Genomic DNA, 22,868 nt, shown 5'->3' on the forward strand with positions numbered 1-22,868 from the left:
GGTGCCCCAGAGGCTCTTGATCTTAGGAAATAGACTGAGGGTTGTTGGAGGGGAGGGGAGTGGGGGATGGAGTTAACTGTGTGATGGAATGCATTGGGTGTTACTTGCAGCTGATGAATTAATGACCTCTACCTGTCAAACCAGTACATTATATGTTAATTACTTGAATTTAAATTAAAAAAAAAAAAAAGGAAAAGTTGGCTTTACTGTCTCTAGATAAGCTCTTCTCTTCTGGCTCCATGGGGAGAGATGGTGTGTGAAGAATAGAACTTGGTAGACCAAACTGGGTAGACCAGTTAAAAGCAAAAACAAAAGCAAAAACCAGTTTCTTTTCCTAACATGGTTTCTTCCTGAGCCACATAAAGCTGAAGAATTCTGTACCAGCTTGGTGTGCATGGCTGGTTGATTGCTTTGGGATGGAGAGTTGGGGCTACTAGGTGCTATTGGTAAGCTGTGGAAGAAGCCTTGGGTGTGGGATGGAGGGCTGGGAAGTGGGGGTTAGACACCACTGCTGTCAGTCCAAGGATGGGGATTCTTCCCACGCAGACCCCACTTTGCTTCTGTTGATTTTCTCCTACCTCAAGAATCCAATAGCATCTCTTCATCTGAAGTTTAGTCAGACAATTAAGCCCAAAGCAAATGAGTCTGAACTCTGTGGCCCAGAGAACATTTGGATAATAAAGTAGAAAATGTAAAATATGGCTCTGAAATTAGAGTGGATGAGGGTGGGAACTTTGTCTGAGGAATCTGCAGACTTGACTCAGATTCTTGACTCAACTGTGCCCCTGGTTTTGGTAGGTGACCTTTTCTAAGTGTTCTCTGTTCTGTGTGCCTCCATGGATAGAGTGAGTTGTTAATAAAACATGTAGGTGGTAGTGGTATGTTTTCAGCACAGACACTGTAGTTACATCGGTTAGCACAGCAAAAGTAGGTTGCGAAGGAAATGCTATAAAATTTTTATACTGGCTGTCAAATAAAATCTGTATATCCTCAGCCTCAAGTATTTCCTTTTCTGACCTCCTTTTTCTTTTCTCTCTGGTTTGGTAGATGTGACATTTCCCCCCTTTCCTGTATGGTGAAGTGGTGAATGAAGGTATAAAGTCATAAAAGAGAGACTTATCCTATTCTCATGTCCCTTTTACGAATCACTCAGTCGTCTTCCTGGTGGATGCCTGCACTCTGGCACGGATTCTGGGATTCAGTTTCCTTATTTGTGGTGTTCAGCTTCTCCTGATCCCTGTGATTCACCTCAAGAGGAAATATTTGGAGCAGAGCCACAGGGCTGATTAGAGGAGGAAGGGACGGATGGAGAAAGATACGAGGGGTATTGTTGTGGAGAAGTGGTGATCTGGGGCCGGAGGGTGTAAATAAAATAACCCAGACCTCTTCTCGTTTGAGAGTTTGGGGAGTGCCCCCATCTCAGAGGACCCTGAGTTGTCTGTAGGAGGTGATCATTGAGCATAACATCTTACCGTTTTGAGTTCAGGAGGCTATAAAGATTCAGTGACTCTTAGTTTCTGGCACCTCAGTGTTCCCCCACCCCCCGTTCGTTCCACAGTTTCAAGGCTTTGTAGCAGTGAAGAAATTTAACAGGTTCAAATTCTAAAAATCATAGATTTCATGATCATCTCTCCTACTTTCACATTATGTTATCCTCCCTGAAGCCCCCTGCAAAATATTAGAGGCCAGTCAAAACTACTTCGTAAGCATTCCTACAGATGAATAAGAAAAACAGAGCATTTAAGACATTTTCAGAATCATGTGATTTTTGGAGCTGAAAGGAACTCTGGACCGATCCTGTGTTAGGGATGAAGGGCTGAGGTTCTGAGTAGGAAGAATACTTGCTGCAAATCACTCAGCTAGCCAGGAGTAGTACACATCCTGAAAATCCCAGGTGTGACATGGATGGTTTGAGAATAGAGATGCTCATGTATGGTTTTTGAGGCATTAAGCAAGCTTCTGAACCCATTTCTATGGCTAACCAATCGGCCACCAGGGACTGATGGCTTCAGTTTCCTCTAAGCTCTTGGCTATGGTTAGGAGACCCAGACTGACCTTGTGCCTTCCCAAGATGGTATTTTAGAGTTAAGTAAGTCTAAATCGAGGCTCAGCAGCTGGAGATAACAGGGTATGAGACATCTCTGGCTGGAGATGAGGGTTCATTGGGAGACTTACTAGTTGGAGCCACAGCTGAAGTTAAAATTTCAGTGCTTTTGGAAGGGATTTTAAGGCCGTGCTATGAAATTTGCGGTCTTTCAGTACGGCATAGGGAAATCACTGTGTGCAGTGTTCATTGTCATGGCTTTGCTGCGATCGTCTTTGGCCCCTTGAGGCAAAAGGCGGTTTGTTTCAGTTTCACCTCGTCTCCTGTTCTCTTTATGAAATTTCTCTCCCCATTCTCAGTTATATCAGGCTCTTCTCCCCTAACTTCTCTCCATCTGTCAGACTCTCAGAGCTACTGTAGATTTTGTGAGGAGGAATTGGAACGTGAGCTGTGACCTACAAGCCAATTTCCCCAGGTGGATAAACTCCACTACAGGCCACAGAGGGGCCTCCTCATTCCAGTAATCTGGCCAGGCTGACGGACTTGTAGCTTGTGGGGGCTGGGGAGGGGGCGGGGGCCAGTATTTCTTGGGCCGCTAAGGAACTGCCTGAACCTTCACAGTGCAGGCACAGGAGGCGGGAGCCCCTGGGGTGATCTCGTCGCCTGTGCTGGGGATGCCTGGGCAGATGTGGAGGCAGCTGGAAAGGTGGCACCGCACTTGGATCGCTGGAGCCGCGCTGTTCCTAGGAGACGGAGGATCAGCAAGCCTGCGGGGGAGGGGGAGCAAGTGGGTTGCTGCTTTTAGCAGCTGAAAGGGCTGCAGGGAGCTCTGGGTAAGACATTTTCTGCTGCTGCTGCTGCTGCTTCTGCGGTAGAAGCTGCTGGGAGTAAGTCAGAGGAAGGAGGATCGAGAGGGAGGAGGCTTCGTTTGCAGCCATGCTGAATCACTGTTGCTGATCAGATCTCCTGTTGGTTGGCGGGGAGAACGGAGAACAGAGCTAGGATCTCCGGGTGCATGCACAGTTCAGCGGCTGCCACCCCAGCTGGGCCTCGCACAATGGACGGTGAAAGGTATGTATGGAATAAGTGTGTGTTGTGGTATGTGTGTGCGCGTGTGAACGTGTGCTTGTGGTGCAGCTACCAGCTTTTATATCTGCATTGGCGAGGCAGGGTTGGAAGACCTGGACACTGATGGATCCCAGTGGGCGGCGGAGTCAGAGGAGGGAGCCCTTTTTTCCAGAGATCTGGCTTCTGCAAAGGCAGGTCTGGGTGTGCTGGGCAGTGGGGCCGCCTGAAAGAAGGGACTTTCTGGCTGGTGTTTGGGGATAGTTTTAGCATGGGCTGAATCAGGATTGCCTTTCTCAGACTGTTTCAAGGAGGCGTTTCCCTTTCTTGGGTACTTTCCGGGGGGTAGTTTTTCTTTGGTGAGGGGTTTCTGATGTCACAGCAGGGTTGGCCTGGCAGGGACTGCTTTCATTTTCACACCAAAGTGCTCAAATCTTAAGCGATCCATGCTCTTGTCTATCCTAAAAGGATGTATGTGCGTGTGTGTGTGTGTGTGTGTGCCTGTATACATACACAAGTTCAAATAAGAAGGAGAGAAACCCATTCAGATGACAGTTGCTTTGAACTGACTCTCATTTTCATTGAAAAGTTTATGAATGATCCTGGAATGTATGCTCTAGAGGAACTCTTGCTTTTTCTATCAGGAATTGCTTATGACATAGGAAATCCAACGAAGGGAATTGGAGTACTTCTGTTGAGCTGGATCTAACTAGCGAGAGTTTATTTTCTGGCAGGCACACGCATGTACGTTTTCAACTATTATCCGAGGACCTGATTCTTTGATTTCGGAGGTGCTCAATGCAGTGAGGGGGCGGGTCATTCCTCTGTGCTAAAACGTCTCCTTTTGCTATGTCAGCCTCTTCGTTTTGTGGGTCTGCGGCTGGTGAAGAGCCCGAGGCTTGCCATTTTCCTTGAGGGGAGGGTGATGGCAGGAGGCCTTAGGCAGGGAGGGGTGAGGTGTGGCCCTGCACCACTGAGGGGAGGGCTGCTGCTCTGCGTTGTTGGTTTGATGCAGATGATAACTGGCAGGTGAAATGATAACCGGTGTGCCTAACTCAGCACTGGAGAGGACCTCAGTAAACACTTTCCTTTGCCCATACTGGCTTGACGTCTGCATCTCATGCGGCAGGGAGTTGCCATTAACATCTCTAGACCCTGTTAGAATTAGCGTGGCGGTGGGGTGTCTTCCGGTCTGAAGAGGCCCTAGACACTGCGTTACTTGCTATGACTGCCACAGGATGAGTCTGGGACTTTTAGTGTGAGTGTGCTGCTGATGCAGCTTCTGCTTCCGTGCTGTCTGCAACAGGAGCTTGGATGTTGGACTCCATGGGGCCTACTGGGCAGCAGAGCATCTGAGGGCCTATCTCCTAGGCTGGGTGCGGGGGGGGGGGGGTGTCCTCACCTTCTGTTGGTCTGATACCTAGCAGAAGGGCAGGGGTGATGTGAATGGCGCTTTAGGAATTTTGGATCAGGCCGATTTGCTTGACTGGTGGCATGTCGGGTCTGAAAGGTCCTTGTGAGTTGAGCCGCAGCAGATCAAAGTACTGCTTCCTGAACATTTTGGGGCATCTGCTGTGTTCCTGCCCTCTTTTCAGAAACATAATGATCCTTTGCCCTCTAGGAGATCTCTTGTTCTTCGACACTCTGGTGGCTTTCTGCTGGGATGGCTGATGTCCTGGCCTTTATGACCCCTGAATTTTGTTTTTCCTCTGCCAGAGACAGAATAGGCAAGAAATCCAAACTGAGCAGCGTCCAGTGTTTACCACGTCGCCCATCTCAGTACCTTTTGTTCCCAGCTTACCACGGCAGACATTCACGTCTTCTGAAATCTGGCCCCGTCTGCATTCCCTCTGCTCACCCATACCCCCGCGCTGGGCAGTGTTTTTGGTCTCTTTTGTGACCATCCGTCCTGTATACTGCTCCATCCAGTCCCAGATCCTTCATTCCCAGAGTTCCTTTTACCTGGAATGCCTTTCCCTTCTTCTTTTCTGAAAGTTCTCCATCTAACAAGGCTGTTTTGAAACCCTAGTTCTAGGTGATGTTCTTCTGAATTCTAGTCTCTCCAGTTTGTAGCCATAGTTGGATACTGAATCATGCCCCCTCCAACCCCCCGACGTTTTTCTGATTTTGTTTTGTATATCTTTCCAGTCCCCAAACTCAGAGACGGGTCCTGTAGGGTAAGGAGCATGCCCGTACTTCTGCATACTCCTCACTCATTGCTGTGTGCTGCGTGCGGAGTAGGGGCTGCGTAATTATTTGGCAATTAGCTGATAACTTTTGCTGGAAAGTCTGATAACTAAGAAGAAAGTTGGTCAGAGAGGAGATTGAAACCTTCAGCCAGTAGGTTCGTCTTTGGCTACTGGCCTTATTATCTCAGCACGGGTCATTGACCTGGTGGAATGCTTTGTAGGCAGAGAACAGGGGAAGCGGCCTTGTTTTACAAGTTCCCTGGGAAACCCAGGGCCCAAGAAGCAGAGTGACTGGCCTAGGATCACATGTCAAACCTCCAGCGACTGGAGGAATCCTGAATCTGTGCTTGGTCCACGCTTAACCTGCTGCAGCTTAATTGGGGCTGTTTTTAAGCATTAACATTTTTTCAGCCAAGGGATTTTTAACGAACAGTTTCTTTCTTTGCCATGACGGTATGAAAATAACTTCTCCCTTAAATGGCTCTTAATCGAAAGCATGGGATTTAGAGTAACATAGACGTTGCCGTGAATCTGCTTCGTAAACCGTGTGACCTTGAGTATGTCCCTTTTTTTTTCCCCCCACAAATAATTCTTCTCTCTGGTATAAAGGGAGTAGTAACAGTATCTGTACCTCACCGAACTGGTGTCATGATCAAATGAGGTAATGCCTAGAAAGCACCTAGTAAAATTTTTGTGGCACAGCTTGAGTTCTAGGTAAATGGTACTTGTTACCCCTCACGTTCATCTATTGCCCTGTTGTACCCCATGTGTCTTGCTGGGATTCTAACTGAGGCTTATTTTAAGGACTTTCTATATTTACCATCTGAAGCAGACTATGTGGGACTTTTCCCATGAGAGAATTGGGGAGGGTTTGTCAGGCCCATTCTCTTGTTTCTACCTGAGCCATCCATCTCCTCATAGTGAGATACCACACAGGGCTTGGCATTTCCTCTGCCAGGGTTCCCCGACACCTACCTTAATCCTCCTTTTCACAGACATCCTGAGGCATCTGGATGCCTTGGTGGTTCGGAATCATGAACCGGATACGCTTTTGTTTAGCCAGAGTGTCAAGAAGAACCTATGAATTTGCACTCACCTTTGCCGTGTCCCCCAAGCTGTCCTGCTCTCTAAAGAACCTGCTGATGCTAAGATTGCCATCAGCCTTTGTGAAAAATCAGCAGAAGATGGCTCTGCTTTCTGTTTTGTGAAGAAGAAGGGCCTCTGGCTCTCAGCCACTCCAGTGATAAATTGTGTGTGTGTATCAGCCTGTGTGTTTGTAGAGCAGATAGACAGTGAAAATGGCAGTTGCTCTTGCAATTAAGATTAAATTTTCAGTTCTGGAAATCAGCCTTGTGGGCTAAGTAGCCTTATTTATACTCCAGACATGGATGGTGGTGATAGTTGCACAACAGCATGAATGTACTTAATGCTGCTGAACCACACACTCAAAAGTGGCTAAAGTGGAACATGTCATGTTAAGTATATTGCCACAATTAAAAAAATTTTTTTTCTAGGGGCGCCTTGCTGGCTCAGTCAGTAGAGCATGCAACTCTTGTTCTTGGGGCTGTGAGTTTGAGCCCCACGTGGCATGTAGAAATTACTTAAAAATAAAATCTTTTTTTTTTTTTTAAGATTTTATTTATTTATTTGGCAGAAAGAAAACACAAGCAGGGGGAACAGGATCGGAGGAGGGAGAGGCAGACTCCCTGCTGAGCAGGGAGCCCAAGGTGGGGCTTGATCCCAGGACCCTGGGATCATGACCTGAGGTGAAGGCAGATGCTTAATTGACTGAGCCACCCAGGCACCCCTAAAAATAAAATCTTAAAAAAAAAATTTTTTTCCAGGCACAATGTCTGGCATATCTGCAAGATTTGTGGAGAGCAACAATTTTAGGAGGAAGCATCATAAAAAGGGGAAGTTAGTTGTCCATTTTTCTTAAAATTATGGTTTCCTTCACCAGAAGCAATGGGGTGCACCTGCTTGAGAGGATCACCGTGTGTCCAGCACTGTCACATGATTTGGTGGGAGCAATTCTCAGAATGGCTCATTCTTACTAAGGAGAACTTGTTCTGGACTTCAGGAGCTTCAGAGCCAGAAGAGATTTTTTTTCACCCTTGATCGATGAAGTGAAAGATCATATTTCTTGAGAAGACATGACTTAGCTGATATTCTCTAAATGCTGAGGTTTGCACTCCAGGTAAAATGCTAGCAAGACCCAGGGAAGAGCCAGTATTGAGCCCTCTCGCCCTCTCGCCTTTTCTCTCTTCCATGGTATGTCCTTAAGTCCTCTCCCATCTCTAGTAGTCATGGTTAGAGACTTTTGTAGACATTTTTGGACAATACTGCTGCCTGAAGCAGATGTGCATTTCAGCCATGATAATTGAAACCAAATTTTCCATTTTGGAAATATTTATTGGTGAAGTAAGATTTGTTTTTGTTTTTGTTTTTAACTGCAAAAAACAAAGTGAATGAAGCCTCTTGATTTCCCCATACCCAGATTTGGGTTTTCAGGATTTTGCTTGCTAAGTTTTAGATAGTTCAGACAGAGGCAGGCAAGAACATTTTGGGGTAAGTTTTCTAAAGTGAGGGCTTTATTTGATGAAATTTGCCATTGTAGAAGTGACCTAATTCTTTTCAGTGCTGCATGAACCCTAAAACTAGGTTAGAGTGAAAAGAGCATTAATAAGTGATAATGAAAAATAACTTGAACATACTTTATTCTTTGGCTTTTTCCTGTTAAATAAGTTCAGTTGTTCTTAAGCTAGAAATCTGTAACTTTTATTATCTTTGAGGATTTTCAACCTCTTAGCACAATTCCCCTAGACTTTTCTTTTTAACTAACGAAAGTCTGTCATAGCCTCTGTCAAAACCACACGTGGTAGAAGAGCTCAGCTCTCCTGTTCAATTTGAGTAGAAGCTTGGCTCCCAAAATGCCACAGAACAAGGGGTGTTTTTCTCTTAGTCTTCCTCTCTCTTTGTCTCATTCTGACAAGTGTTTCTGTTATGTTTTGCATTTTTACACAGCCCATGTGAGAGACACATCACCCCCCCCCCCAGCCTGAAATGCCACCCCCGCCCTGGGTTTTGAAGGAAATTGCCTATGAATTGAGCTCTTAGGAATGTGATTAGCAACATATAGATATTCTTTAGCTGGTTTAGCAAGGACCACATAGTAGGAAGGGCAGCAGCTGCTCACCAGTTTTTTTGAATCAGGATGGACTTATGTGAGGATTCCAAGTTCACTACCATTAATGATACCAACTCTAATACAGACTGCAGTTTCCCTGCAGTCAGTGGAGGGAAGTAGTGCCATGTCACAGGTCCTGCAGGGTTTAGTCCTTTTCATTTGGCCTGGCTGGGCTGCATAGTGAAGAACCTCAGAGAGTGGGGTGTAAGTAAAGTTGAGCTCGCTCAGCCAGATAGACTGTGGGCATTGTCCCAAGTCAATGAACATTGCTATTAAGGACATAGGCCTTGGAGTTGCATAGACCTGGGTTTGAGTGTTAATTCTCCACTTAGTAATTATGTAGGACTTTGAGACAAGTTTAATCTCAGTGCTTAAGAAGATAATAGGGTTTTTTTTTTTTAATAGATTCTATTAACTTATTTGAGAGAGAGAGAACACAAGCAGGGAGAGCAGCAAGCAGAGGAAAGGGAGAAGCAGGCTCCCTGCAGAGCAGGGAGCCCAGTGTGGGGGTCGATCCCAGGACCCTGGCCTGAGCAAAGGCAGACAATTAACCAACTGAGCCACCCAGGCGCCCCAAGATAAAATGAGATCATGGAGGCTGAGTGCTTTACCATATTATCTGCTTTCGGTAAGTGCTGTTATTAATTGTTAGCCAGGAGCTACGGCTTACAATATACATCTTTCGTGCATCTGTGTGGGCTGTTGCAGAGGCTCAGCCTGATGCTGTGAACAGAGGCAACATCACAGAAAGAGTATGGAGAATAATAGGGCTTTATAGCGGCCCATGTGTAGGTGGTGGTTCTTGATGACAGGACTGCACCATCGAGTCCCTGAATCCTGCTGCCTGGACGTCTTCAAGTGACAGGTCCTTTACTAGCCCAGAGGTGAAAATTCAGATTTGGTCATTTTGGCCTTGAACTTTAGGACTGGGGTAACTGCTAGATCTGTAGTTGGCCCAGAGCCCTGTTGGTACAGAAACGCCATTTCGTCACTGTCCCACTGCTGTCCAGATTGGAGACGCAGAGTCATGCTGATGAACTCTCCACGAGAACTGAAAGTACAGCAGTCAGAATGGCACCTGATTAATTTGCAGTGAAGACGGCTATTGTAAAGATGTTCCTGAGCACCTGCTACTGCTTCCTTGCTTCCTTCCTGAAGGAAGGAGGACCAAATTGATCAGAGGCTGCATAGTGAGCTAGGGACTGAGTTATGGCATTCAAATGTTTACAGGCTTCAAGCTTTAAAACATGCATCCGACCCGAGGCTGAACCAGGTCAGACCATGATGATTATTAAATCCTTTCTTTCCTAGATAGTGTGTGATGAACTGGATGGGGGGTTTCCTCCGTCTGGTTCTTCTTTTTCAGTTTCCCTTTCTAAATGACACTTTCTTTGTTGGGGGTTAGCACTTTGACATAGTCTTACTCTGACTCAGAGCTGTTCTGCCTTCTTTAGGTGACGTTGCCTCTCTTTATTCTCTCTCTTCTGTAGCTTGAACATAATGTGCTTGGACTCTTTTTATGTGGCCCAGTGTCAGCCCACACCCTCTGACCTTCCTTTGCGTTTCTTGAAGACTTAGAGGGAATGCCGTTCCTAATGCTCAGCTCAGCAGCATTTCTCGATCTCCCCTTTCCTGCACACTCTCTCATACTCTGGATCCTCTGGAGCTTCTCATTTGGCATATCCCCCAAATTCCCTGCGCAGTCGGCGGCTTAGAGGCTTTTCCATCTCCTGCCCTGCCACCATGCCCTCTCTTTTCTATTCCTTGCATGAATTTTCCTCAGCAAAGGAAGAGCCCAAGAACTGATACTGTAACTACCTACCTTCCTTCCTTCCTCTCTTCCTTCCTTCCTTCCTTCCTCTCCCTTCCTTCCCCTCCCCTTCCCTCCCTCCCTCTCACCCTTCCCCTTCCTTCCTTCCTTTCTCCCTGCATCCTCTTTATTCCATATCACTAATGCAGGGGACTAGACCAGCTAAGAAAGAACCCCACCCCCTTCTATGGGGGTACAAAGAGGGGACGTTGAGAGGGACAAAGCCATAATTATTTTAATGAGGTGAAGTGAGGAAAGACTGGAATAGGTGGTAGTTACATCTTATTTACTTACCTATCCAATCATTTACTCAGTGATTGTTTATTGAGCACCTGCCATGTGCCAGAGGCTCAGAATACAGAGGAGAATAAGACACCATCCTGGTTGTCATGGAGCTCAAAGTCTAGGGTTGGCGGTGCTATGCTGGAGCCAGCACTCACCATTGATAAGGGCTGCTTATTGTCAGGAATTTTGTGAGTCATTCTAAGAAGTATAGCCTTTATTAAAAATACATTCTATAACTTAAAAATAAATTATAAACAAGTATAATGAATACCCCAAACTCATCTCTTCCTAGTTATTTTACTATGGTCTATGCCTTTTAAATTATGTCTCTTGTGTCTCTGTGGTAAAAATACTGCATTGTGGTATAATGGTGTGGTGTTACCCATCTCTTTTTCACATGTTCAGTAAGATCATGTTGATAGCTTGAAATCTGCCACGGTGGGAGTATTGACACCATAGAAATTGGCAAATGTTACAAATCAGGGCTCTCTTCCTGGCAACTAACTGTTAAACATGTCCCAGCAACGCGCTATGTGGGAGAGACAGAAGAGTAAGAGGTAATTACAGTATTACATGGAGGAAAGCACTGAGTACTGTGCGAACACAGAAGGGAAATTAATCTAGTGGATAGTGGAGGGTGATAAGGAAGACTTCCAGCAAGAGGCTAAGAATGAGTAGGGTAAGGCAAAGGAGCCTGGTATATTTAGACAGGTGCAAATATTTTAGGAGTTTGGTAGCAAGAAGTCTTCAGGGCAATGATAGAGTTCTGAAGGGCCAGGCTAGGTCTCTGAGATTTATTCTTTTTTTTTTTTTAATAAACATATAGTGTATTATTAGCCCCAGGGGTACAGGTAGCCTCCCCAATGTCCATAACCCCACCACCCTCTCCCTACCCCCCTTCCCCCGGCAACCCTCAGTTTCTTTTGTGAGATTAAGAGTTCTGAGATTTAGGGTGCCTGGGTGGCTCAGTGGGTTGAGCCGCTGCCCTCGGCTCGGGTCATGATCTCAGGGTCTTGGGATCGATCGAGTCCCGCATCGGGCTCTCTGTTCAGCGGGGAGCCTGCTTCCTCCTCTCTCTCTCTCTCTGCCTGCCTCTCTGCCTACTTGTGATGTCTCTCTGTCAAATAAATAAATAAATAATCTTAAAAAAAAAAAAAGATTTTTGAGATTTATTCTGAACCCAGTGAAGAACCAGTGGGAGGTTTCACACAGAACATCCGTTGCTCACACTGACATTCTGTAAAGGTCACTCTGGAGTCAGGGAGCAGGTTATCTTAGTGAGGCAGGCAAGGGATCATGATGGCCTGGCTGACTCTGAGAAGGTAATGGAGTGGGGACAGATTAAAGGAGCACTTGGGACTGTATGTGAGGGGTGTGAGAGAGAGAGGGAAGAGGTTACCAAGGAGGACATCCCAGTTTCTACCTTGAATAGGTGAGTGGGTGGTTTGAGTACAAAAAGAAGAGTAGCCTTGAGGATGAGTAGGATAGGATAGGGTGGATAGGGTGAGTATGAGTTACTGTGCAAAATGTGAGGGATTTAAGGCAGACGTTGGATATGTGGATCTGGATGGTAAAGGACAAGGGTGGGCCAGAGAAAAGGCTGTAGGAGGTGGTGTGCTGAGAGGACCCAACATTCAGAAATTAGATATATTTATACCTTCCGTGATTAATATTTTATGTGTATTGACTTATAGTTTAACTCTGAAAACTAACCCCACTTGTACTTTTTAAAATCATTAGCCTTGGAGCCATTGGTTGGGGCAAATTCTTCCACTCTGCTCTGCCGTCCATCACTTATAAGGACAAGTGCAGGGTTTTCATTATTAGACCATTTTGACAGGCCAGAAAGTGCAAAGAGCAATGCAACAGGAAGAGCAAGCCTTCCTGTTCACGGGTCAGGCTGGAGCTTGTTGTTAGTGCTTCCAAGATGGCCCTATTCCATATGTGTGAAATAGAACTAATAATGTCTGTCCACTGGGCTTTTAGGAGCTCAAATTAGTTCCTTGTCAGAAACCTTCAGTCATTCTTTAATCAGTACCAAATTACATATTTTTTTCTGTTGGCTTTTAAGTTTCTTTACAATTTGAAGACAGCGTTTATAATGAATACTTGTGAAGTCTTTTTGCAATTTCTAGATTTATCCCAGGAAAGCAAGTATGGTTTAGTTTTAGAAAATATATTCGTATCATTTGCCCCATTAAAAGATTAAAGTGGAAAGGATGACTGGATGGCCCAGTCAGTTAAGTTAAGTGTTTGTCTTCAGGTCAGGTTGTGATTCCAGGGTCCTGGGATTGAGTTCCACATTGGGTTCCTTGCTCAGTGGGGAGCCTGCTTCTCCATCTGCCTGCTGCTCCTCCTGCTTGAGCGTGTCCTCTCTCTCTCTCTGAAAAATAAGGAAAATCTAAAAAAAAAAAAAGGATTAAAAGGAAAAATCCATGTGATCAGGTCATTAGATTCACAGAAATATTTGATAAAATTCAGTATAACTTTATGATTAAAAAGTAATAAAATACAAGGGAATTTTCTTAATTTGATTAAGGTCATCTGTAAAAATCCTACAACAAACATGCACAATGGGGAAACATTAGAAACATCATCTTTAAAATCAGGAAGATGATAAGAGTATTTGTTAGCACACTTTCTGTTCAACATTGTGTGGCCATCCTAGCAGCGCAAAATTTCTTCTTTTTTTTTTTTTTTTAAGATTTTATTTATTTGACAGGGAGAAATCACAAATAGGCAGAGAGGCAGGCAGAGAGAGGGGAGAAAGCAGGCTCCCTGCGGAGCAGAGAGCCCTCGACGTGGGGCTTGATCCCAGGACCCCAGGACCATGACCTGAGCTGAAGGCAGAGGCTTTAACCCACTGAGCCACCCAGGCGCCCCCTTAAAAAGAAAATTAGAGGCCTAAACATTGGAAAGGAGGGGAAAAAAACCCCTCTATATATGCAGGTTAATAGGATTGCTTACATAGAACACCTTATTGACTCTTCAGACAAATAAAGAAATTAACATTTGGTAAGGTGGCTGGATAGTCATTTGCAAAAATCAATTGCATTTTATAAACTGTAACAGTCAGAAAATACAGTTCAAAAAAGCACCATTGCTATTGTTAAAAAACAACAAAAATTTTAGAGTACTTAATAACTTGAATCAAAAATGCATAAGGTCGTCATAGAAAAATATAAAGGTTTGACATTAAAGAAGATTAAATAAATGGAGAGAGATATTACATGTTCATGGATTGGAAGACATAATGTCAGAAAGTATCAGTTCTGTCCTAATTGATCTATAAATTCAGTGTGGTTTCCATCAAAATCCTATGAGTCATTCATAGAACTTAACAAACTGATACTAAAATTTGGATGAAAGAGTAAAGAAACTGGAACAGTGAGGACATAGTTGAAGCATAATAATAGGATTGAGGACTTGCTTGCCCTGTCAGATATTGAGCCTTATAATGAAGTTACAGAAATAATGTAGACAGATAAATTGACCAAATGATATAACTTAGTCTGGAAATAGATCCCTGTCTTTGGAACTTTGACATGTGACCTAAGGTGGCATGACAGGTAAGTGGGAAAAATAAGTATTCCGTAAGTGGAACGTATGGGAAAGAATTAGAACTGTATTTCACATCGTGACATAAAAATCCAACATCAGATAAAATAATCAAAAGCAAAAATGTTAAACTTTTAGTAGAAAATAGAAAATATCTTTTTGGCCTTGACATAAGGAAAGACACTGCCCTTTTTTTTTTTTTTTTAAATTTAGATTTTAGGTAGAGAACGGATAGTACAATATTGGTTTCAGGAGTAGAATTCAGTGGTTCATCCCTTACATACAACACCCAGTGCTCATCCCAACAAGTGCCCTTCTTAATGCCCATCTCCCATCTAGCCCATTCTCCACCTACCTCCCTCTGTCAATCCTCAATTTGTTCTCTAAGAGTCTTCTATGACTTGATTTCCTCTCTCTTGTTTTTTTCTATTCCTCTTCCCCATATGTTCCCTTGTTTTGAAAGGCACTGACTGTAAAAGAAATAATGCTTGTAAAATTTCTCATATGAAATATTTTATCTTACCGAGTGCTCCTTCACCTTGACCATATCTTCTTCATGTTTTTGAGATCAATTTTTTTTTTTTTTTTGCCTCCTTAAGGATATCATTCTAATCATCTGCCTTTGTGCATGTCTTGCTGTTTATCTTCCTGTGCTCAGGTAACTTCCTTGCCTCCAGAATTTGAATAGTCCCAAAGTTCAGATGACTGTGGCCTTACATTTGCATGCTGAACTAAGTGGGGGAAGGAAGCCAAAGGAGGAGTCTGTCATGGTAGACAAACTGTAGGTCTTGCATGCTGGTATTTGATTTTTTTTTTTTTTTTTTGTTGTTGTTGTTAAAGATTTTTTTTTTTTTTAATCAGATTGAGAGAGAGAGAGAGAGAGAGAGAGAAAGGGCATAAGCAGGGGGAGCAGCAGGCAGAGGGAGAAGCAGGCTGTCTGCTGAGGAGGGAGCCCAATATAGAACTTGATCTCAGGACCCTGGGATCATGACTTGAGCCAAAGGCAGACGCTTAACTGACTGAGCCACCCAGGCGTCCCTGCCGGTTGTATTTGAATGTTTTAATAGTTACAAATTTCACTGTAAGATATGTAGAGATTACTAGGTCTCTGGAACATTCTCTTAACTACAGAAGCCCCTTTCCTGAGCCAGTTTGCAAGTCTAGGTGGTTGCCTAGAAGGAGGCACACCAGGCAAAGGCAAAGCAAAGTATCTTTAAACTAGAGTTCGAGTGAACTGTGAGTCCCTAAATCTACGCAAGTGGAGAAGGTTCTGTTTTCCTCTTAGAACAGACACATCTCTAAGGTCCTGGACTTGATCTTGGAGCTGAAAAGTTTCATTAGTTTAGGGGGAAAGAAGTCCTTTTTTTGTGCTAATTTTTTAAAAAAAGTACTTTTTTAAGCCAAATTTTTATACCCCATCCCACCTCCCATAAAGCTGAGACTTACTGCTCAGGAGTAGTTGGGCATCTAGTTGACATCCCATAGGGATTTGAATGTTTTGTCTTCAGTACAGAGGACTTTAAGGTTTTGAATGACTCGTTAGTCCCCACCTGCTCACTTCGCCCACACATCTAAACCTTCTTTTCATAACAGTGACAGTCCCTTGTCATTCCATGGGATTATGGTTTTCCAGAAGCTTTCATGTTCCATACCACAGCCAGTGTATGGTCTTTCTCAAGCACAAATGTGTTCACCTGCTTCCTCTCCCACTTCTCTTTCCTTTTGATGGCTTCTCATTGTCTCAGAAGCTGCTCAGAAATCCAAACTCCTTAGCTTTGCTAATATTACACTTATAGGACTGCTCCATCTTCTAACTTTTGCTTTTGAGATACTCCTGGTTTTACTGAACTCCCTTGACTCTCTTTCTTCGGGTCTCTGTGTATCTCCTCTTTCCTCTGCCAGGATGCTCTCCATCCTCCTTTTTAAGCATCTTATTTTTGCTCTTCCTTGAGATTTCTGCTCTCACTTAGCTTCTGGTAAGTTTCCCCTCATCCTGCTAGCACTGGAGTAGTTACCTGTCCTCTGTGCTTCTCTACCTCTTGTCCAATCATCATACTTAAGATAGGATGTTTAGGTTATGTAAGACTGATGAATCACAGACCTGTATCGCTGAAACAAGTAATACAGTATATGTTAATTGATTGAATTTAAATTTAAAAAATCAATATAAAATGTTTAGGTATTTACTAGGCTTCCTCCTACACTGAGCTCTAAGCTTTGCAAGAGCAGCTGTCTATACCTTGTTTGTTGTTGGGTTTCCCTTAAATTTAAATACAGTGCCTGGCACATGGTAGTCTCCTTTAAATGTTTGTTGAATGAACAAATTTCCCTGTGAAGTGAGTGGTATAGCACTTACTTTCCTCCCATGTCCCCACTCCTTTAGTGCGTGGTGGGTGGAGGTTAAGGTCTTTCCATAAAGTCACACAAGTGCTGGTAGAAGTTGACTAAGGACTTGGCTTCCACCAGAGGAACCTACGTGGCATTGGAAGATCCTGCAGAAATGGCTGACCCAGGGCATTTCTTCCCCTGCTGAGTCTGTGATGAAGAAAACAAGCTGACAAAGATGCTTCTGGTGGGTGGGCAGTTGCACTGAGTTGTGGCAGCTGGGTGAATGGGTTTACCAACATGTGATCCTTTCTTCACCCTCCCACTCCCTTCCTGTTCACAGCATCAAGCTGAGCTCCCAGCCCCCGGTTCAGGCCGGGGGTGATGAGAAGAACCAGAGGACGATCACTGTCAACTCTGCCCACATGGGGAAGGCGTTCAAGGTTATGAATGAACTGCGGAGGTACTTTTCCTCTTTTGCCTGTGCCATTTTGGAAAGAGCTTGTTGGGTGAGCGTCCTCAGGGACTGAGAGCAGAAGTTAGGACACCACCACCTCGTGAATTCTCACTCTTCCCCACCTACTCTCAGTCACTTGGCTTCCGCTTTACGCTCCAGGCAAGACAGAATGGCTTTCAGAAAGTGCTGTCTTTTCTTTGTATTTATTTAACACCTTTCATTTTACTCCTTAATTACAGGGGAATTTTTTTTTTTTTTTTTTTTTTTTTTTTTTTTTTTTTTTTTTTTTTTTTTTTTTTTTTTATGGTTGTAGCAGCTCTGCATAAACTTGGTTTCCAACCTAACCAGCTGCTTAGAGGCCAATAATAGAATGATTGCAATACTGATACGTAGTTGCAGATGAAAGATTGTGGATGCTACACATTTTCTTTTGGCCTCCTTCTCTCATTCCTTGGTCTGAACTTAGCTTGTTACAACAGCTCTGTGAGTGGATGAATACCTAGCTTCTTCAATGCAGTTTAACTCTGCAGAGAAAGAAATGTAATACAAATGGACTCATCCTCCATGAGCTAATGGTGTGCAGGCTATTTATAAGGCCAGTAAGTACATTTGGTGAGCTTGTTGCAAGGCAGATTCAGGACACTGAACAAGTTTTAATGTACAAAGGCTGTATACCCAATCTCCTCCTTACCAGAGAACCCAGAAGCTTCCTTTGCCCATGGTATTATTTACAGCGTTCTTCACCCTATTGTGAGCTATAATTGTAAATCTCCTCTTTTCTCTCTTGTTTATGAGCCCCCTGAGGGCAGGGGCAACTTCTGAATCAATCTGATCTCCAGTACCTGATACTTCGTGAGAGCCTCAAGGCATTTACAAAGGAGGCCCAGAGGCATTGATGAAGTTCTGGGCTGGATATGAGTAAAAAATGTAAATAGTTCAATGAAAATAATCCTTTTATAGTACAAAATAGGTGTTTTATAAAGGGGAAATGCATTAGGTGCCTGTCAGATGACAGATGTGCAATAATTATTTGTTTCTGAAAGACTACTGTGAAAGCAAGTATGTCACACTGCAGCTTTGGAGAATACTTTAAGGGGATGATGTTTGAGCTAAATCATGAAAGACAAGTGAGAGTTAAAGAAATGACAAGTGGTTGGATTGAGGGGAAGTCTTCCAGGCAGAGAAAATGGCATAAGTAAAAGGTCATAGAGCTAAAAATGTGTTTGTTGAGTAGGGTGTTGAACTACTTTTAAACAAAAATTCTATCTGGTTCTTTATTTGTTTCCGCATTTCCCCTTTCTGCAGGGCCCAGTCTTTGGCATTAAAAACCAAGTTAAATTAAATTTGTCTTATGCACTACTGCTCAGTTTTTTTTTTTTTAAGATTTTTATTTATTTATTTGATAGACAGAGAGAGATCACAAGCAGGCAGAGAGGCAGGCAGAGAGAGAGGGAAGCAGGCTCCCCGCCGAGCAGAGAGCCCAATGTGGGACTCCATCCCAGGACCCTGAGATCATGACCCGAGCCGAAGGCAGAGGCCTAAACCACTGAGCCACCCAGGCGCCCCTACTGCTCAGTTTTTATTAGGCCTCCTGCCAGATTTCCTGGAAGCTCTATCTGTAGTTGTTTGAAGCAGTGGACAGTGTCCATGCTTATGTTCATGCTTATGGGTACAGTTGTCTGGTCATTGAAGAATTTGTGTTGTGTTCAATAGATACTAGTGATATTCCTCATTTAGTTTCCTTCAGTATGGCTTGTGTCTTTTGCCTGATTTGAGACTCCAGGTCTCCACATAAACAACCTAAATTGACATTTCAAGGAACTAGAAAAAGAAGAACAACTTAAGTCCAAAGTTATCAAAAGGAAGGAGCTATTGAAGAATAGAGCAGAGGTGAATGAAATGAGACTGGGAAGACAATAGAAACAAAATCAATGAAAGTAAGAATTGGTTTTTTGAAAAATTAAGTATAACTTTAGCTAGACTAACCAAGGAAAACAGGGAAGACTCAAAATGAAAGAGGAGACATTACAGTTGATACCATGGAAATACAAATGATCATAAGATGCCATTTGTATGTCAATTGTAATTGTATGTAATTATATGTCAACAGATTGTATAATCTAGAGGAAATGGATAATATCCTTGACATGTACAGCCTGCCAAGACTGAATGATTAAGAAATAAGAAAATCTGAACAGACCAGTAATGATTAAGGAGATTGACTCAGTAATATAAATCTTCTAGTTAAAAAAAAAAAAAAAGCCCATGATCAGATGGTTTCACTGGTGAATTCTATCAGAGAATCAAAGAATAATTAATGCTAGTCCTTCCCAATTTTTCCAAAAACCTGAAGAGAAGGGAACACTCTCAAATTCATTTTAACAAGGTCAGCATTACCCTGATACCAAAACTCGATAAGGGCACTACAAGATGAGAAAACTACAGCTTAGTATTCCTGATGGATGTTGATGTAAAAATTCTCAGCAAAGTACTGGATTCAACAGGACATTAAAAGGATCATATGCTGTGGTCGAGGAGGTTATATCTTCACGGTAAAAGGACGGTTCAACATACGCAAATCAATTAATGTGATATACCATGTTAATAGAGTGAAGGCTAAAAATCATATGATCCTCTCAATAGATGCAGAAATGTTTGACAAAATTCAGTACGCTTTTATTTATTTATTTATTTTTAATAATTTATTTATTTGACAGACAGAGATCACAAGTAGGCAGAGAAGCAGGCAGAGAGAGGAAGGGAAGCAGGCCCCCTGCTGAGCAGAGAGCCCGATGTGGGACTCGATCGCAGGACCCTGAGATCATGACCTGAGCCGAAGGCAGCGGCTTAACCCACTGAGCCACCCAGGCGCCCCTCAGTACGCTTTTATGATGAAATCTTCCAACAAATTGGATAGAGAAGGAACATACTTTAACATAATAAAGGCCATGTATGACAAAGCTGTAGTTGTCATCATACTCATAAAAGGTTGAAAACTTTCCTTTGGAGGTCAGGAACAAGGCAAGGTTGCTTACTCTCATCACTTCTATTGAATAAGGGCTGGAAGTCCTACACAGAGCAAGAAAAAGAAAGAAAAGTCATTCATATCAAAAGGAAGAATGAGATTGTCTCTGTTTGCAGATAACATGATCCTATTTATAAAGAACCCTAAAGATGCCACCAAAAAACTCTTAGAACTGATAAACAAATTCGGTAAAGCTGTAGGATACAAAATAAACATATAAAAAAATCACCTGCATTTCTATATATGAACAATGAACAATCTGAAAAAGAAAGAAAACCGTTCCACTGACAGTATCATTAAAAACAGTAACATATTCAGGAATTTAACTGAGGAGGTGAGAGATCTGTACACTGAAAACTATTAGACATTGTTGAAAGATATTGAAGAAGACAAAAAGAAATGGATAATATTCCACTTTTATAGATTGGAAGAATTAATATTGTTAAAATGTTCATAATACCCAAAGTCATCATATAGATGCAACCTATATCAAAATTCAAATGCCATTTTTTTTTTCAGAAATAGAAAAAAAATTCTAAAACTGTTTGGAACTAGAGATGACCCTGAATAGCCAAAGCAGTCTTGTGAAGGCAGAGCAAAGCTGGAGATACCACATTTTCCGATTTCACGGAGTGTAGCAATCAAAACAGTATGGTATAAACATAGATCCAGGAACATAATTGAGAGCCCAGAAATAAACCCACACATATATGTCAACTAAGATTTGACAAGAAGCTAGAATACTTCATGGAGAAAGGTAGTCTTTTCAATCAGTAGTGTTAAAAAAAACTAGACAGGCACATAAAAAATAATAAACTTGGACCTGTATCTTACCTTGCTCCCAGAAGTTAACTTGAGGTAGTAAATGTAAAAGACCTAAGACTGTACCACTCTTAGAAGAAAACAGGAAAATCCCATTTTGTACATGAAAGCATTAGAGAGATAACATTTGTAAAAATCACAAAATCCACAGAAGTAGTGTTTTCCCAGTGATGTGGGCATCCCTGAGCTCAGTTTATTTGACAGATGGAATAACCATTACAATCTTGTTCTTCCCTTTTTCCTTTTTTTTTTTTTTTTGGGCAAATGGAGCACAATCTATATGTTTTGCCAGGAAATCTCTAATACAGGTTTAGACATAGATTTCCCTTTTATTTTTCTTTTAATTTAAAAAATTTCCATTTTTGTTTTCTTTTTTTGGGAAAAGGAATATATTATAGAACATTTAGAAAATACGGATGAGCAAACAAACAATCATCTACAATTTTAATACCCAGTGGTTACCATTGTTAATACTTGGAAGAGTGTTTTTCCTTTAAAACCAGATGACCAGAATTTTTTCTCTTAACCCTATATTGAACAATTTTTTTCCTTAAATTTCTTTTTACTTATTTTCAGTAAATTCTTTGCCACATGTGGGGCTCCAGCTGACAACCTTGTCACAACCATGTCAAGAGTCACATGTGCTACCAACTAAGCCAGCAAGGCACCCTGATACTGAACAAGTTTTTTATGGCACTGACTATTCTACAGTGTTATTTTAAGTGGATGAATGATATTCTATATTTTTGGTTAATTTTTGAAAAACAGATCCTTGTTGGTAGATGTCTAGGTATTCCAGTCCCTCGGTAAATAGCACCTATAGGAATTATGTCGGGAGCAATATAGCATAGCAGTCAAAAGCATAGACCCTGGAGGCAGGCAGCCTGGTTTCAGACCTTGGCTCCAGCAGTCCAGTTCTATGACCCTGTACAAGTTAATTAATGTCCCTGACCTCACTTTTGTCAACTATAAAATGAAGCTAATAATAGTTCCAGGGTTGCTGGCTTGTTAAGAGGATTAGTAAGTCAAGTGCTTAGAACACTGATGGCACATATATTACTGTTGTTAAATACTGGTGCATGTTCACAGTTATTTCTATGGAATTAATTCCTTAGAAGTAGAGGTGCTGCTGATTTCAACAACCTGTAGTCTCGTAATCGTAATACCAATTCCTTAGACATTGTCATGAAGCCCTGGTGTGTAGAGAACATTCTGTAACTGTTAGCTATTATTCTGATGACGATGACGTACTAAGTGCTGGGCTCAGTTGCATGAAGGTGGCAGTAGATTAGAGAGTGAAAGTTTTGTTCTCAATGAAGCTTGCATTCTAGTGGTGTTTAAAGATTTTTATGAAGTTCTAAGGTACTTCATTGCTTTAAATTCTTTTAATTTCTAAAGTATTAAAGATATGGCTAGTTTTTAAAACTAGAGTGAAATGGGTGGGTGAAGGAGAGAAAGGGAGCCTGAAAAGATACTTCATTGATCTGGGTGAGCTTAATGTGACCTGGAGGGAGGCATACTTTGTTTGAATGAAGGCCTGGTAAAGCATCTTGCTGTCCAGGGACTAAGCTAATGAAATGTTCCATGATATTCCAGGGACTGGGGGTTATTTCTTGCACTGTTTTCACATCTTCCTCCTGCAATTTTAAGCTATTTTAGTTCACGCACACATGTTCTATGCAATTTATGAATCACACAATTCACGAGTTTCCTATTCTTTTTACTGCCATGGTAGATAATGGGCTGTTGGCATGGTAACCACCTAGTCTTCCTCTTCCTTTTGCATTTTATCGCTCCGCTCTCGTTAGACCAATAGCTGCCTCTGGGCAACAGCATCCTAATGGACTATGGTTCCTGATTTGCCATCCAGCCAGCAAGTGGGGATATGGTTCTTTTTGGAATAACACCCTGAAAAGGGGAGACAATCTCTTCTATCCCATTTTGACAGTTTTAACCATCACAAACAATTCTCTGCCCCCATCCTTTTTTTTTTTTTTTTTAAAAAGATGGTCTGCTGCTGTGCCTGTATTATTAGTAGTGAACCATCTTAGCACATTGCTTTTTGTTTTTCTTTTTTTGGTAATGACTTTATTAATATGTA

The 22,868-nt window shown here is 42.5% G+C and overlaps 1 protein-coding gene across 2 annotated transcripts in view; it reads left to right on the plus strand.

Annotated features, from left to right (window-relative positions):
- Nucleotides 1-22,868, plus strand: part of KLHL3 (kelch like family member 3) — a 259,630-nt gene that overhangs the window by 143,908 nt on the left and 92,854 nt on the right. The window contains exons 1-2 of one of the 2 annotated variants that reach the window (XM_004744900.3): nt 2,294-3,115; nt 16,807-16,926. In XM_004744900.3, the coding sequence (XP_004744957.1) occupies nt 3,060-3,115; nt 16,807-16,926 (176 nt within the window). In that variant the 5' untranslated portion in view covers nt 2,294-3,059. Of the gene's footprint in view, nt 1-2,293; nt 3,116-16,806; nt 16,927-22,868 lie in introns of those variants that run through there. The other variant, XM_045075471.1, reaches the window with a different exon arrangement.

The sequence above is a fragment of the Mustela putorius genome, unplaced genomic scaffold, assembly GCF_011764305.1.
Source record: "Mustela putorius furo isolate JIRA1106 unplaced genomic scaffold, ASM1176430v1.1 tig00000145_pilon_pilon_pilon, whole genome shotgun sequence".
NCBI lineage: Eukaryota > Metazoa > Chordata > Mammalia > Carnivora > Mustelidae > Mustela > Mustela putorius.